The sequence below is a fragment of the Tamandua tetradactyla genome, chromosome Y (genome assembly GCF_023851605.1).
Source record: "Tamandua tetradactyla isolate mTamTet1 chromosome Y, mTamTet1.pri, whole genome shotgun sequence".
Classification (NCBI taxonomy): domain Eukaryota; kingdom Metazoa; phylum Chordata; class Mammalia; order Pilosa; family Myrmecophagidae; genus Tamandua; species Tamandua tetradactyla.
Genome location: NC_135354.1, coordinates 13,796,670 through 13,814,050, shown reverse-complemented (window position 1 = coordinate 13,814,050; position 17,381 = coordinate 13,796,670). Strand labels below are relative to the sequence as shown.

The 17,381-nt window shown below is 38.0% G+C and overlaps 1 protein-coding gene across 7 annotated transcripts in view; it reads right to left on the bottom strand.

Moving 5' to 3' along the window:
- Positions 1-17,381, bottom strand: part of LOC143672596 (protein WWC3-like) — a 310,051-nt gene that overhangs the window by 245,726 nt on the left and 46,944 nt on the right. The window contains exons 2-3 of one of the 7 annotated variants that reach the window (XM_077147209.1): positions 15,266-15,392; positions 852-945 (exon numbers count right to left, since the gene is read on the bottom strand). The exons of 4 other annotated variants lie outside the window; for them this stretch is intronic. In XM_077147209.1, the coding sequence (XP_077003324.1) occupies positions 852-872 (21 nt within the window). In that variant the 5' untranslated portion in view covers positions 873-945; positions 15,266-15,392. Of the gene's footprint in view, positions 1-851; positions 946-6,938; positions 9,364-15,265; positions 15,393-17,381 lie in introns of those variants that run through there. 2 more of the 7 variants (XM_077147210.1, XM_077147211.1) reach the window with 2 other exon arrangements.

The window sequence follows — 17,381 nt, the reverse complement described above, 5'->3', positions numbered from 1 at the left end:
CTATACTTTAATCAGATTAGGAAACCAACTCCAAAAGCACAGCAATAACTTGAAAATCATTCTTTAGGTTCTTTTTCTCAAAAATACAGTTTCAGTGCCAGAGAAGTTTCAAATAGAGTTGAGAGGTCATTCCAGAGATTATTCTTCTGAATTACATGGATATAGCTTTTCAATTTTTAGTTTATTACAATAGCTGGGGGAAAGAAATTTTGAAACCACTGAGCTGTAATCCAATATTATTGATTCTATTTTTTTTTTTTTTTTTTTGCATAGACAGGCACCAGAAATTGAACCCAGGTCTCCAGCATGGCAGGTGAGAACTCTGCCTGCTGAGCCACTGTGGACCACCCAATATTATTGATTTTTGAAGATGATTACATAATTACATAGTTTTTACAGTGTGGCCATGTAACTGTGAAAGACTTGTGGCTGGCATTACTTTTTTTGGACAGATGAGTAAAAATACGGATGTATTAGATAGGGTCCTATAGAGAAATTAAACCAGCAGGAGTTATCTGTAAATAAAAATTATAAAAGTGTCTCACATAACCAGATACTTAAGAATCTTTGGATATTGAAGAATTCAAGATTCATATGGCAGGCCATGAGCTGGCAGGTCCAATGAAGATCCTCGATGAACTCTCAGGAGTGGCAGGCTGACTGAAGTAGGAATAGTGATTGTCTCTTCTGAATCCTCCTTAAAAGCCTGCTGGTGATTAGATTAAGCATCACTCATCGCAGAAGACCCTCCCTTAGCTGACTACAAATGCAGTCAGATATGGATGCAGCCAACATGGTAATGGTTTAAGTCCATGAAATATCCTCATAGAAACAGAGAGGCCAAAACTTACCTGACAACCAGGCACCACCATATGACTAAGTTGACACGCAGTCCACTCCTTGTCAGCTTGGCAGTTATACACATCACTTTAAACCATGTTTAATCTATAAATAGGAAACAATAACAGACACATTTTCTTCCTCCCGTAACAATACTCAACTGTCCCAGTAGAATTGGCAACACATTAAATTTCTCGAGAATAGGGTACAAGTCCTTGGGTAATACTGACTTCTAAGCTTGTAAATTACAACTTAAATACCATAACATGAACAAAACAGCTTATGTCATGTGATAAAGGGGATAAAATGAAGAGAAAAACAAAGATATTTGACTTATGTATAAACACATAGGTATTAATTATAAAGCAAGAAAGAAATACTATTACAGTCCTTGTTTCTGTAACTGATCATGTGGTCATTGTATTTATCACTACTTTCTTCAACTACACATTCCATGCTCCCTTTAGCCTCAGCAAGCACCTAAGCTGGCCATGTTCTTTCCTGCTAAAATAAGCCAAACCTTCATTCCTGAAGATTCTGGGACACTGGAAGTCCTGCTTGGATTGGGTTGTGGCAGTTTTCCATCGATTATAAACGTAGGGCATGGGAATTCTAACAGATGCCCAGAGATCTCACATTTCCCAAGAAAACTCTTCTTTACCTCCATTTTGTAGTTGCAGTCCTTTTCCTCCTTGATAGTCAAGGTCAATCTTCCTAGTCAGTAAAGTAATCCCCTTCATGGCTTTTTGATCCAGGGACATGAGAAGCCCAAAGTGAATAGGTGGCAGTCTTAGATTCAAGTTTAAATGAATCATTGTTGTTTCTCCTGGTGGGAACACTCCCTCTTCTGGAACTAAAGCAGAGCTTAAGATTTCAGTCCAGAAAGCAAAAGTTTTTCTGGTGGATCACTAGGGGTGACATTGGTGCCACTTCCATTTTTCCCTTTTGATTCCTGGACCCATGAATTCTGGCTACAGGAGAAAAAGCACAATACAGTAGATGCTGATTCAGAGCATACACAGCCTCTTGGAGAACACTGCCCCAGCCCTGTAATGTACTGTCAGGTAGTTGGCACCATAACTGAGTTTTCAAAAGGCCATTCACCATTCTATCAAACAAGCTGCCTTTTATGGGGAACATGGTAAGACCAAAGAATTCCATGAGCATGTGCCCTTTCTCACACTTTATTTGCTGTGAAGTGGGTTCCTTGGTCAGAAGCAATGCTGTGTGGAATACCATGATGACTGATAAAGAATCCTGTAAGTTCATGGATGGCAGTTTTGGAAGAAGCATTGCATGCAGGGAAAGCATACCTATGTCCAGAGTATGTGTCTATTTCAGTTAAAACACATCGTTGCTTGTTCTTTGTATCAACCTGTCATCATGCAGTTGGCTGATCACCTTGGGGAATAGTGCCATATCAGAGGCTGAGGGTGAGTCTCTGCTGCTGGCAGACTGTCCACTCAGCAGTGGTTGTAACCAGGTCAGTCTTGGTGAGTGGAAGTCCATGTTGTTCAGCCCATGCAAAACTTCCACCCCTAACACCATGACCACTTTGTTCATAAGCCCATTGGGCAATAACAGGAGTTGCTGGGGAAAGATCCTTACTGGTACCCACAGAACTGGTCTTCATATCTTTAGCCCATTCTGTGACCTATCAAGATACCTCTTTCTCAGACCTTTCTGTCACCAATCATCCAATCATACTCTGTCCAAGTTCCTGACCTTCCAGCGAAACCATTAGCAACATCCCATGAGTCTATATACAAATGTACCTCTAGCCAGGTCTCCTCCAAGCAAAATGAAACAGGTGCACTGCTCAAAGTTTCAATCACTGGGAGGATTTCCTCTCACTACTGTCCCTCAGAGACATCTCAGAAAGGGTTTGTTGTCCTACAATTGTCCCACTTTTGGGGCAGTACCTGCATATCATGCAGAACCATCTGCAAACGAGGACCAAGTTTTCTCTTCTTCAATTAACTTACTGTAAGGAACTCCCCAAGAAGCTAGCTCTGGAAAGAGAAGGTAATGTAGCAGGAGTGCAGACAATAGGCCACTTTCTCATGCAACTTATTGGGTCTTAAGGACCTGCTCTGGCCCTATTTTCAATATACCATTTCCATTTTATGATGGGGTGCTGCTTTGCATGTTCAACTTCATGGCTTGGTGGTTCAGACAATACCCAGCTCATGACAGGCAACTCAGGTCTCATGGTAACTTGGTGGCCGGTGGTTAAACTTTCAGTCTATACTAAGGCCCAGTAGTAGTCCAAAAGCTGTTTCTCAAAAGGAAAGGAGTTATCTGCAGCAGGTGGTAAGGATTTGCTCCAAAATCCTAAGGTCTATATTGTGATCCTCCCATAGGGGCCTGCAAAAGACCACAGAGACCATCTCTATTTGCCACCAACACTTCCAGCACCATTGGATCTGCTAGATGATATGATTCAAGTGGCAGAGCAATGGGTACAACAGTCTGGACCTGTCATAGAGCCTCATTTTGTGGTCCCCACTCAAAATCAGTTGCTTTTCTAGTCACTTGATAAATGGACCAGAGAAATACACCCTAATGAGGAATGTCACCAAAATCCAAATATACCAATTAGACACTGTGCTTTCTTTTTGGTCATAGGAGGGGTCAGATGCAAGAATTTATCCTCCACTTTAGAAGGGATTATCTCAGCATGCTCCACACGAATGGACACCTAAAAATTTCACTGAAGTGGAAACTACTGTATTTTTGTTGGATTTATCTCCCATCCTTTCACATGCAAATGCCTTACAATAAATCTAGAGTATTGCTACTTCTTGCTCACTAGGTCAAATCTGCATGATATCATGAATATAATGGACCAATGTGATGTTTTGTGGAAGGGAGAAATGATCAAAGTCCCTGTGGACAAAATTATGATAAAGGGCTGGAAAGTTTATATATCCCTGAGGTAGGACAGTGAAAGTATATTACTGATCTTGCTAGCTGAAATCAAATTGTTTCTGGTGGTTCCCTCCAGGAATCTGGTACTGTTTCTGATCTACTATTTCGTTAAGAAGAAGCAGTTCTACTGGCTTCCACATGGCTTTTCCTATCATAGTAGTGCTCACTCCATGAGTTATAGAGAGCTAATGTGGGACTCTGCCATTTGCTCAGCATATCTATTCCAATTATGCATTCTGGAACTGTGGGAAATGACCACAGAATGGGCCCAGGGAACCAATAGACCCACAAGACCCATGTGAGATGGACTTGAGCTAAAATTCCATTGATCATCAGACCTCCATAAGCCCCCACTCTGACTGGTGAATGAGAATGATGTTTTGGGACCCCTGGAATAAATGTTACTTCTGAACAGTGTCTAACAATCCCTGAAATATCTGATCATTCCCTTTTCTTAGTGCAAGTTACCCTGGTAAAAGGCCATAGGTCTCCTTGGGGCAGGCTTGCAAGAAGATAAACAGTATGTATTTGTGGCAGTGTAATAGGGCCCTCCCTGAAAGGGACCTTGCCTTCCCCTCATTCAAGGGGCTGTGGGTCTGTAAACTATCACAAGTCTGGAAATCGATTAAGGGGCCATGACTCTCTCTCTGTTTTTGTAATTCAAGTTAGACTTCTATTCACTTGACTTAGAACTCTTCTGCTTATACAGCTCAAACAAGAATTTAGTAGGCTAATCATCTATTGTACTTCTAGGTACCCCATGCTCTACTAGTCAATGCCAAAGTCTCTGTGAGTCAGATTATTTTGACTCCTGCTTCAAGTCTGCTATCCCTTATGACAGCCATGCCTATTTGTCTTTGGCCAGTAAGTGCTGCCACCTGGCTTGTGCCACCTTGGAATCAAATCATCCCTATTGTGTTTAAGGATTCCAGCTCAGTGACAGTAAATCCCACAGTAATATGTGAACTACAGAAAAGAATGACTACAGAACTCTTCAGGGATGATGCAGCAGTCTCACAAACTTATTTCTTACATTTATTAAAAAAATGCATTCTCTGGACATTCCTGGGGTATATGAGCAGGCTTTCCATGATAAATCTACACTAACATTCCAATCTCTCTAAGCCATTGGATCGCTCATTTAAGTTATACCAAGGCAGTTCTGACATTTCAACCTCAGGTAATGTTGGCCACCTTTTGATCCATCTTTCAGCCAATCATTCAAACAAACTGTTAATGCCTCTTCTAACCCCTTAAGCTATTACATTGAATGCTGAATCTCTGACAGTAGGCCCTTATCAATAAATTTAGCCTGATCCAGCTTTACATTCCTTCCATTATCCCACACCCTTAAAATCCATTCCTACATATATTCCTCTGATTTCTGTGCATATAAATCAGAAAACTCATGCAATTATTTTGAATTCTGAATTCTGAATACTCATGGGTGATACTTTGTACTTCACCTTTTCAGGTCTGTTGGGACTTCAGTCTAGTTATAGGTCTCCAATAAAAGAAGGGTGGTAGGAGGAAGTTATGAAATGAATTAGAAGTATCTTCCAAGCCAACTGCTTCGGGCATTCATTTGCTATTTCTTTTGGTGAAACAGGATTAGACACTACAGGCAGAGGAGCAAAGGCTGTTTTCCCTTGGGTAATTACATGCTTCACAGGCAATGAAGGGCTAATCTCTTCAGGTGGAGGTTGGGTAGTCAGCTCTTCGAGGCAGGCTGGAATTGGGGCATCTGTATCCTCTGGGCAGACTACTACTGGGTTATCTAGAAAAGACTCAGCACAATTTAGAGTTTCAATGTCTTCACAGCCATCATTATCAATCCATGCATCACCATTTCATTTTCAAGAGTTCTACTCCTTTCCAATCAGTGTCTTTACTTTTATGGTAGACACCAAGTGTGCTAGTTTGAAATGACACATGTACCCTAGAAAAGCCATGTTTTAATCCTAATCCTATTTTGTAAAGGTAGCTGTTTCTTCTAATTCCTACTCAGTATTGTATGCCTGAAAATGTAATTAGATCATCTCACTGGAGACGTAATTTAATTAAGCGTGATTGTTAAACTAGAATAGGTGATGATATGTCTTCACCCATTCGGGTGGGTCTTGATTAGTTCTGGAAGTCCTATAAAAGAGGAAACATTTTAGAGAATGGGAGAGGAGATTCAGAGAGAGTAGAGAATGCTGCAGCAACACGAAGCAGAGACCATCAGCCAGCAACCCTCGGAAATGAAGAAAGAAAATGCCTCCCAGGGAGCTTTATGAAACCAGAAGCCGGGAGAGTAAGCTAGCAGATAATGCCATGTTCACCATTTGCCCTTCCAGCTGAGACAGAAGCCCTGACTATGTTCACCATATGCCTTCTTACTTGAGAGATAGATTCTGAACTTCATCAGCCTTCTTGAACCAAGGTTATCTTTCCATGGATGCCTTAGATTGGACATTTCTACAGACGTGCTTTAATTGGTACATTTTCTCAGCCTTAGAACTGTAAATTAGCAACTTGTTAAATTTTCCTTTTTAAAAGCTGTACCATTTCTGGTATATTGCATTCCAGCAGTTAGCAAACTAGAACACCATGTGAGGTTGAGATTTCAATTTATATTTTAAAATTGCTGCTCTAACAATGAGACTTGGAGTCTGCTTTTCAAAGATCTCAAGTCTAAAACTATAGGAAATAAGATTTTCCTTCAGAGCACTTTTACATCTGTCATAGGGTGGACATTTAAAGCTTTTCATCTGAAGCTTTCAGCTCATCCCTTTCCCTCATCAGTGTATCCAGCACATCTAATTAAAACCAGCCAAAATCTGTATACGTCTTAATTACACAAAACTCCATAAAGGTGGCAAGAAAATTATCACAGTGACCTGGCCTCATATATACATACAATCGGCAGAACTGAACGGTTAAATTTTGAGTATTTCTTTTGCCAGCTCACTCCCTGGACTGCCAGTACCATTGTGATTATGGGAAATAGTCTTCAGTATCTTTGAATCTTGTCAGAATAGAAAACCAATTGTAAAAAACCATATTTCACATTCTGTTTCATAAGAAAAACACCTGATACCAACTTTTATTAGCTGGGGTTCTCTAGAGAAAGAATCAGCAGGAGATATCTGTAAATATGAAAATTTTTAAAGTGTCTCACACACCTGTGGGGATGTATAAGACTAAGATCTGTAGGGCAGGATGTGAGCTTGCAGCTCCAATGAAGGTCCTCAATGAATTCTCAGGAGAGGCTGACTGGGCAACTGTGGAGATGTAAGAGCCCAAGATCTGCAGGGTAAGCCACAAGCTGGCAGCTCCAAGGAAGGACCTCAGCAACTCTGAGGAAAGACAGGCTGGTTAAAGAGGAATAATAACTGATTCTTCTGTATCCTCCTTAAAAGTCTTCTGGTGATTAGACTATTAGACTATCAATCATTGCAGATGACAATCACCTTAGCTGACTGCAAATGCAGTCAGGTGTGGATGCAACCAACATGATCAGATTAAAGTCCATTAAATGTTCTCACAGCAACAGACAGCCTAGCACTTGTCCAATCAGTCAGCTGGGTGCCACATCCTGATCAAGTTGACACATGAACCTAACCATGACAAAGTTCAAAAAATAATTTAATAATGAGGGATTAATTGGTACGGGATGGTATGACTGCTATTTTTACATTTATTTTTATTCTTCTTTTTATTTTTAAGTAATAAAAATGTTCAAAAATTTATGGTGATAAATGCACACCTATATGATTATACTGTCAACTACTGATTGTACATTTTGGTTGATTATAGAGTATGTGGATATAACTTAATAAAATAGCATTTTTAAAAATTCTGTTTCTCAAGAACAATTCTGGATTCCAATCTGTATTAGTTGGGGCTCTGCAGTAAAAGTGGACACATGAATTGACCTTTACAGTCCACCCTTGTCAACTTGGCAGCTATACATATCACCTTAAATCATACTTAATTTCTAAATAGAGGAAAAATAACAGACACATTTTTCCCTCACCTAACGGTACTCAACTGCCTCACACACAACCAGAAATGCATTAAATCTCACCAGAATAGGGTAAAAGTCCTATCACTCTTAAACTTGATATCTCAAAACTTAAATACTATAACATGAACAAAGCAGTACTACAGTCCTAGTTTCTTTAACTGATCATGTGGTTATAGTTCATATTTATACTACATTTTTCCACTTTCCACTTCATGTTCCCTTTACCCACAGCAAGCACTTCAGCTGGCCATGGTTCTTCAGTATTGAAGTTTAAGAGCCATCAGTAGTCCCTGACAACTAACTGCTGCGACCTAGCTTCTACCAACTCAGGATCTGATCATCCCCATTGTGTTTAAAGATTCCAGCTCAGTGACAGCAATTCCCACAGTAATATCTGACATACAGAGAATGGCAAGTACAGATCTCTTCAGGGATGAAGGTACAGTCTCAGAAACTTATTCCTCACAGTTCTGATAAAAGATGCATCCTCTGGACATTCCTGGGATGTATGAGCTAGGCTTTCCATGATAAATCCACTTTAACATTCAATGTCTCTAAGCTGTTGGATCCCTTCTTCTACATTATACCAAAGCCATTCTGGCTTTTCAACCTCAGGTAATGTCGGCCACCTTTTGATCCATGTTTCAGCCAACCATCCAAACAAACTACTAATGCCTTTTTTAACCCCTTGAGCTATAATATTGAATGTAGAATCTCTGCTTAGTCAGTCCCATATCAACAAATTCAGCCCAATGCAGCTTTATTTTCTTCCCACCATTATCCAAGATGCTTTAAATCCATTATCACCCATATTTCTTTGACTTTTGTCTATATAAATTGGAAAATTCATGCTATTCTTTTGGAGTACCTCCTCATGGGTGACACTTTGTAATTCAACTTTTGGGGCCTGCTGGGACTTTAGTCTATTACAGATCTGGAAGAAATGAGGGGTGACAGGAGTGGGTTATGAAAAGAATACGAAGTATCTTCCAAGCCATTTGCTTCAGAACATTCATTTTTACAGTTTCATCTGGAGAAACATGATTAAATACTCTACAGTTAATCCCTTCAGGTGGAGGTTGAGTGGCCAACTCCTTTGGCGGACTGGAGGTGGGGTGACTATATCCTCAGGGCACACTATTACAGGGTTATTTTAAAAAGACTGAGCATGACCTAGGGTTTCCCCCTCTCCACCAACATCATTATCAATCTATATGTCAACATCCCATTTTTCAGGGCCCCACTTCTTTCCAATAAATGCCCTCACTTTAAAGGCAGACACCATGCAAGATTGAGAGTTCAATTTAAATTGTAAATTTGCTACTCTCACAATAAGACTCTGAGTCTGATTTTCAGAGATCTCAAGTCTGTGGCTTACAGAAAATAAGATTTTCCCCATGGAAATGTTTATTTCTGTCATAAGGCATATAAGCTTCTCATTTGAAGCCTTCAGATCAAACCTTCCCCTCATTAATGTATATAGCATTTCTAACAATAAACAGCCAACATCTCCTTTTTTTTTTTTTTTTACATGGGCAGGCACCGGGAAACGAACCCAGGTCCTCTGGCATGGCAGGCAAGCATTCTTGCCTGTTGAGCCACCGTGGCCTGCCCAGCCAACATCTCTTTACTTTCTATTTCCACAAAACTCTGTAAACGTGTCAAAAACATTATTCCTCAGAGTCTGGCTTCATACAAGCAAAGCATTAGAATAATCCAATGGTGATATTTTGAGTATCTCTTTTGCCAACTGACCCGATGGGGTGACAATGTCATTCTGATTATGGGAAACAGAGTCCTTAGTGCCTTTGAGTCCAGACAGACTCAAACCATAAAAACATATTTTTAAGATTCTGTTTCTCAAGAACCACTGCAGTATCAAGCTGTATTAGCTAGGGTTCTCTAGAGAAACAGAATTAGCAGGAGATATTTGTAAATTAAAATTTTTAAAACTGTCTCATGTAACCATGGGAATGTATTGTCTAAGCTTATGCAGGCCATAAGCTTTTAACTCTGATGAAGGTCTGCAGTGAACTCTCAGGAGAGTCTGGCTGTGCAACCGTGGGAATGGGAGAGCCCAACGTCCATAGGGCAGACTGTGAAGCTGGTGACTCCGATGAAGGGTCTGGATGAACTCCACAGGAGACACTGGCTGCAGCAGGAAGAGTGACTGTCTCTTCTGAATCCTCCTTAAAAGTACTGGCAAAGTCCCTTGAAGGATGGCAGAAAAAATACGGCACTATTAAACTTTACCATCAGGGAATCCCTTGATACTGTGTCAAACCATAGGGACACCCAAATCAAGAAGCAAAGCTCTTGATCTTGAGACTTGCTTTTGTGGAACTTATGTATGCAGCACAGAATCTTAGCCTATTTACAGGTATGACTAAGAATCACCCCCAGAGGACCTCTTTTGTTACTGAGATGTGGTCTTTCTCTCTGTAAGCCTAACTCTGCAACTGAAACCATTGTCCTTTCCCCTAAGTGTTACATGACATCCAAGAGATGAAAGTCTCCCTGGAACTGTGAAAGATGACTCCCAGAGATGAGCCTGGGCCTGGCCCTGACACCATGGAATCAACAATGCCATAATATCAACAGCTCCTCCTTTCAACATGAAAAAATTAGAATGAGCATAGTCCAAACATCCCTAAAGAATGGGAGAAACCTCAAAGATAACGATGGAGTTACACAGAGAAGGTCATGTTTAAGAAATGAGGATAACTCCTTAAGCATTATACTGATATTTCTTTTAGCCTTCAGTATCTTAGAGCAGCTAGAAGTAAAAACCTAAAATTGTGGAATTGTAACCCATATCAAACTCTGAAATCTGTTCTACAACTAATTTTTGCAATATACTTTGAAATTTATTATTTATGTATATATGTTATTTAAAGAGAAGGAGGAGTACAACACAGATGATAAGATTTAATAAATGAATATGAATGCTGAATCATTATATTGATATTTCTGTTGGTCTCCCATGTTTGAGTCAGCTAGAAGAATATTGAAAAATCATGGAAATGCAACCCACACCAAACTTTAAAATCTGTTTATAACTACTTGTTAAAATGTACTTGTTAAGTTTTGTGGGGGGTTTTGTATATATGTTGTATTTCACAATAAAAAAAAAAATCAAAACATATCTGCTACCTGACCAAACCTAGATTTTAAAAACCTATCCTAAAACAATCTGATTGCATGGAATGATTTGCATGATTATTTGTATTAATTCAATGTGGCAGTTTAAGAATCAAAAATGATAGCTAAACCTAAAATAATGACTTCATATGCTGAGTAGAATCTGGTTTCAAAAGAAGGGTAGTCAGGTGCATGGGTAGTTTAGTGGTAGAAGTTTCACCATGTGGAAAACCTGGGATCAATTCCTAAACCAACCCCACCTCCCAAAAAATACGTATAAAGCAGTTGGGGGAGGGAGGCAGTGATAATGGTAGAACTAAACAAAGTGTATCCTAAACAGTTGAATTCTTCTAATAACAAATTCGGTTCAAAATTTTAATGTCATCTCAACTCACACTAAACACTCACTATTCAGACATTCTTACTCATTTCAAAATAAGTTTTTGTTAGGGGTTGCAGCATAGTCATGGAAAGCAGTGTTCATGTAAAAGTATTTCTCAAGTGAAAGAAAAATTCTGAGTCTCCTCAGAATTAAAGTAAAGATGGTGCATTTTCAAAATATGCATTTGGGCAAACCAGTTATCAGGCTGGAGCTTAACTGTTGCTCAGGGAAAACAAACACAGCAAAAAAAATGTTTTTAATTGAAATTTAACAAATTAAGGCTCTAGTAGGTATTTGATATTTTAACTAGATCGCTGGAAGAACTATGTCCTTTCATTTGCTAAATCAGTGTGTAAAGTTTTTCAGTGGATGCCTTATGTCACGTTGATGACATCTTTTATTTATTTTTGAAGTATAGTTCTGCCAGACACAGAATCCTTGATTGAGGTTTTATTTTCTTAAAATTGTTGTTGTTTGTTTACTTGCTTGTTTCTACTTTCCTTTATGTATTTTACATGTATTTTTACAGCCAATTGTCTTCTGGCTTCCCAGTTGTTGTTTTTTCAAAAAAAACAAAAAAGGATTCCTTTCACATGATGTGATAGTTCTATGTTTGTAAGATGGTATCTGTGGTTTTCTTCGACAACTGGATTCTTATGTACATTGGCACATCTCTGAGTGTATTGTATTTGAAGCTGATTAAGCTTTGCATATGTTTAGACTCATGAATCTGATCATATGTGAAAAGCGTGGGGATACTATTTCTTCAAATGTTTCTTCTATCCCTTTCTTTCTGTCTCTCCTGTTCCTTGGTAGTTCCATTACAAGTATGTTGCACACCTGATGGGTTCCCATATATATCTGAAACTTCTCATTTTTCTTCATTTTTTTCTTCCTTCTATTCTTCAGTTCACAGTAATTTCAATTTACCCATATTCAAGCTTTTTATTCTCTTCTCTGTCTTGTATGATCTATGGTTCAGTCCTTGTAGTGGATTTTCTTTTGGGTTGCTGCACTCTTAAGCTCCTCTATATCCAATTGTTCCTATTTAAATATCTTTTTCTTGATCATTTCTATTTGATATGACATTGTTCTTCATGCTTCCTATAATTCTTTGTCCACAGTGTCCCTTAGCTTCTTTTTTTTTTTCCTTTTTTTTTCTGCATGGACAGGCACCAGGAATCAAACCCAGGTCTCTGGTGTGGCAAGCAAGAACTCTGCCTGCTAAGCCACCGTGGTCTGCCCTCCCTTAGCTTTTGAGCATATTTACAACAATTTAATCAATGACTTTTATTAGACCAACCCCTGGGTTTACTCAACAAGAGTTTGTATTGATATTTTTTCTTTACTGGGCTGCGCTTTTTTGTTTCTCTGTGTGCTTTTTCATTTCTTTGTTGGAAATTGACATCTTCATATGATTATATGAAATCTCCAGAAATTAGATTCTATTGACTATTGTTGCTACTTGTTGTGGACTGTTTTGTTCATGATTTTTAAAATATTTTTCTAAAATCTGTATTTTTTTTCCTGTGAGGTTTTTGAAGTTTTGGTTCATTCTGTTAGTTTATTGATAAGCAACAATTTGAATAAGAAATTCAAGTGCATATACTCCTTGATTTTTCAGTGTAGTTGTATTTGGGGCACTCCTACACTCAGCCAGGTTATTAACAACTTTACTAATTTCTTTATTTCGTTGTTTGCATGGATCCTAAATATTAACCAGTGATCAAAATTCAGTCTTTGGTATTGGTAAGCATGCATCCTGCCACAGGTAAGTGTGTTACCTTCTAAATTCTCCTTTAGATGCAAGGGTTTAACAAAGACCCTTTTTCTCTATCGTATCCCCTTCAAGGCAACAGTAGCTATCAGCTTTTCTCTTAAAAGATTTTTATAAATTTCAGTGGGAAACCATTCTGCCCTGGGAAAGCAGTTGTTAAAAAAAGACAAATCTGTTGAGCCAATTTTTCAAGGAACTGCTAAAATCAGGAAAACATACAACCACAATTCTCTGATAACACATTTTATATTTCTCCATCTTTTACATGCAAGCTGCACTTGTAATGTGTGCTACTATGTACACATTCATGAATACCATGCTTAGGAATGCCATAGCACACTTACTTCAATTCTTTCTTCATTAAACATTTCCCCAGTTACTGTAAGCTATCATACTTGTTCCACGGTTTCCTAAAAGTTGATTTGCAAAGGAGAAGAACAAGGAAAATGAGGAGGAGAGGAGGAGGAGGAGGAGGAGGAGGGAGAGGAGAAGGAGGGAGAGGAGGAGGAGGGAGAGGAGGAGGAGGAGGAGGAAGAGGTAGAAGATAATTAAGAAGTAAGGACTTTTGTCAGATCATCAATGTTTCAGTGGATGGATGGAGCTTGAAATTTCCTTTCTGCTATTTTCAGTGATGACTGTCCCTCATTCACATTATTACATTCTAACCCTCTATATTCTGACTCTAGGATCCCCCAGTTTTTAACTATATATACTATATTCTTTTCCTTTGACTTTCCAACTCATAAGTTTGTCACTGCTACTTTTCTGGTTGTTAACGCTCCCACCTTCAGAACACTGGTTTCCTAAACTTCCTCCTCTATGGTTCCCCAACTTTCTTTTTTTTATTAATCTAGCTTCTGTTTCTTGATTCTCATTTACCTTTCATTGTGTTTCCCCACATTCACATACTCTGAAGCTTAGTTCTCCCACATGTTTTTTTCCACCTCTATCTCTTTGAATCAGCTATATTCTAACTCTAGTATCCTCCCCTATTTGAGTTCGTAATTTCACACTTTCGGATTCTGGAGCTCTACAATTTCTTTTTATGCACTCCCTACACTTTTCAAATGTGTCCATGGGATTGAAAAACTCTTGTTAAAACAATCATGACTCCTGCTTAATATAGTATTTAGCAATTAGAATTTCAAAAGGGCTTTACCCAACAAGCCATTCAAAATCTGAACAAGCAAGTTTCCATTGGAGCAGATATGCTCCTGGGTACTACACTGCATGATCTTGGCAAGAAATTGTTAAAATGTGCACTCCAGCTAGGAGGTCTAGCTAGCCTCCCAAAAGGAGATGCACATTAATAAAGTTATCTATGTCCCAGAGAGCTCCTCTCAGTCCCTACCCAATTCCCAGACGACAATCCGGGCATGGTAATGTAAGCCAATTGGAACCTGGCCATTGTATAAATTGAACATCAATGAAAAACAGCCTAAAATGAAACTTTAAATTTCAATAGCATCTTATTATTAAATTCATTTTGTAAAAAGTCACAAATGAAATAAGGTACCTTATATTCAATCCTTTAAAAAATTATGTAGTGATCATAAAATTTGTAAGAAATACAATTTTTTAGAAAACAAATATATTTATATATGCCATCAATCCTTATTAAAAAGGTATATTAATGTCTCAACTATGCATTGACTAAAGAACTTTAAGTATTTGACATTATTATAAAAAATTTAATTTTGATGGTAACTGTATGTAGTGAGATGTTCCCTTAAAGACATTTTCCAAAATCACTCCTAAATATGAAAAATATAAAATGTTTTTATTAAAAAGAAAAAGAGAGTAGTTTTGTCCTAAAATAAAATAAACAGCCGTTAAAGAATGAAGAAAATATAGAACAAAGCCTGAATAGATATAAGTTACTGAAAGGTTTATAAAAAAGGAAATTATGGTGAAAGTTAAAAAAAACTTAATGAGTTTACAAAATTTTTAAAAGCTTTAATGTCAAATAATATACTAATTCAATAGTAAAATTTAGTTTCCATTTCAATGAAGTTAAAAAAGTCATTTTAAAATTATAAGACGCAGAAAGTCTATGCTTTATCAACATAAGTTCTTATACTTTATGAAGTCTGAAAGCAGCTTTCTGGGACCTAGATATTTTTATTAAAGTACATCTCCTTTACCATGTCCTTGGCTATATAAGAAAAATGAATCATCTTACTCTTTAAAAATGCTGTCATAAATGTCAGGTCTCAGAAAAAGAACTTTGCATATCAAATGGACTCCATCACGCAGAGCCTCTCAGTTTCTTTCTCTCAGCTTCTTTTCCTCAGCTCCTTTTGCAGAGTCTGGTGTTTGAGAGTCAGAACAGTGTGTCAGTAACAGAACAATGTGTCAGAACCCCAGCAACCAATCAAATCATGTCAGGAAACTCCCATCCAATCCAGGGATGACACACCACCTAATGGACACCCTCCCCTCCTGAAGTTACTGTACCTTTAAAATGCAGCTCCCAGAACAAGGATCCAGAACCATTTTCTCTTTCCTATGGCTGGCCATCCAGGCTAGGCTCCCACCTTCATTTTCCCTTTCACTCTCCAACCCTTCTATTTCCCTGCTTTCTCTCTTCAATAAACCTGTTAAGCTTGACTCCCTGTCCTGCATGGATTCCTTAGTGAATCCATACCTAACAATAAATATTCCCAACTTCCTATTCAATTATTTTTTTCCCACTATTTCAACCCCTACAGGATTATTAGGCCAATTGCTCCCTCATTTGGGCTATCTAAAATAAATACTTTTAATACAAACTCTCAAGTAAAGATTTAAAATATTACAGTGCCAAGGACCTGATAAGCAATTTGGACATATTCAATCTTATATTTTGCCATTACCCATAAACCTCTGGGGTAGAGATTTTTAACTCAATGGATTTTAACCATCCAAAGGATACTTTTTGTCTCACAGTCACTGCTTATATTCTGCCTCTCCCCTTGACGTGCCCAACTAACAAGTTGTTTGGATGGAGCCGTAGCTGTAAAACGGGGAGAAGTTAATCCAAACTGAACTGCTTGTTAAAGAACAACTTAACACCAGGCATACAGAACCATCTACAAGCCCCTGGAATACTCTTATTTTTATAATTCCAAAGTAATCTGGAAATTGGAGATTATTACATGATTTAAAGCAAATCAATGCTCTATTACAACCTATGGGATCCCTTCAATGGGGATTTCTAATCCTATTATGATACCAAAAGAGTAGCCTTTAATCATCATAGATTAAAACATTGCTCTTTTACTATTCCCTTGCATCCCTCTGACAAAGAGTGATTTGCTTTCTCTTGTCCAGTACTAAATAAGCATAAGTCTGTAAAAAGATATCAACGGAAAGTGTTGCCACAGAGAATTTAAATAGTACCACAATATTTGCACATCGGACTTTACAGCTTAGTTGAGATAAGGTTCCAAAGTGTTATCTTTATGATTATATAATGGTATCTTGTTGGCATCACAAACTGAAGACGAATTATTATTACTATGATTTTTATGATCATGTTAAATCTTCTCTAGCAACTACTTCTGTTGCTCCAGAAAAAAAATATAATTCTCTCAGCCCTGGAAATATTTGGGTCATGTCATGTATAATCATACAATAAGGCCTCAAACAATAACCATAATGCCTCCATTGAAACCAGCTTTAAACATATGCAAATGCTGTTAGGAGCTATTAATTGGTTATGACACAGTTTAGGCATTTCCACCTGCCACCTCAGCAATTTATTTAATCCCTTAAATGGGGAAATTGATTTTAATTTCCCAGAACTTACTCCAAAAGCACTGCCTGAATCAGAACTAATAAACAAACCATTCCCAACAAAGAGCTAACCTTCATTTCTCCAACAAGGCCTTTAAAATTTTTTCTATTTCCAACTTTAAACACCCCCACAAGGTTAACTGGTCAGTTACTTCCTTCATTAGCTTGCATGGAATAACTCTCATGTTTAACTCTCACTCCTACAAAAACTATTACATCATATATTTAAAGTATGGCTTCTTTATAAGGGAAGAATTAGGTACCAACAGCTTAAAGGTTCTGACCCAGCTATAGTTCATTTCTCCTTTCCTCAGGAACAATTTTTTTCAAGAAACGTCAACAGCATCGATTTTACAAGTACCATTAGCAGCCTTTGTAGGAGAGTTTAAATTTTCTTTATCAGTTAGTAAATTATTGCAACAAATATAACATTATTAAACTTTACTCTCCCTTCAAAAACCAGTAAAGTATCCATTACCAATGCAATGAAGGTTCTTACTGATGGTTCAGGAAAATTTACA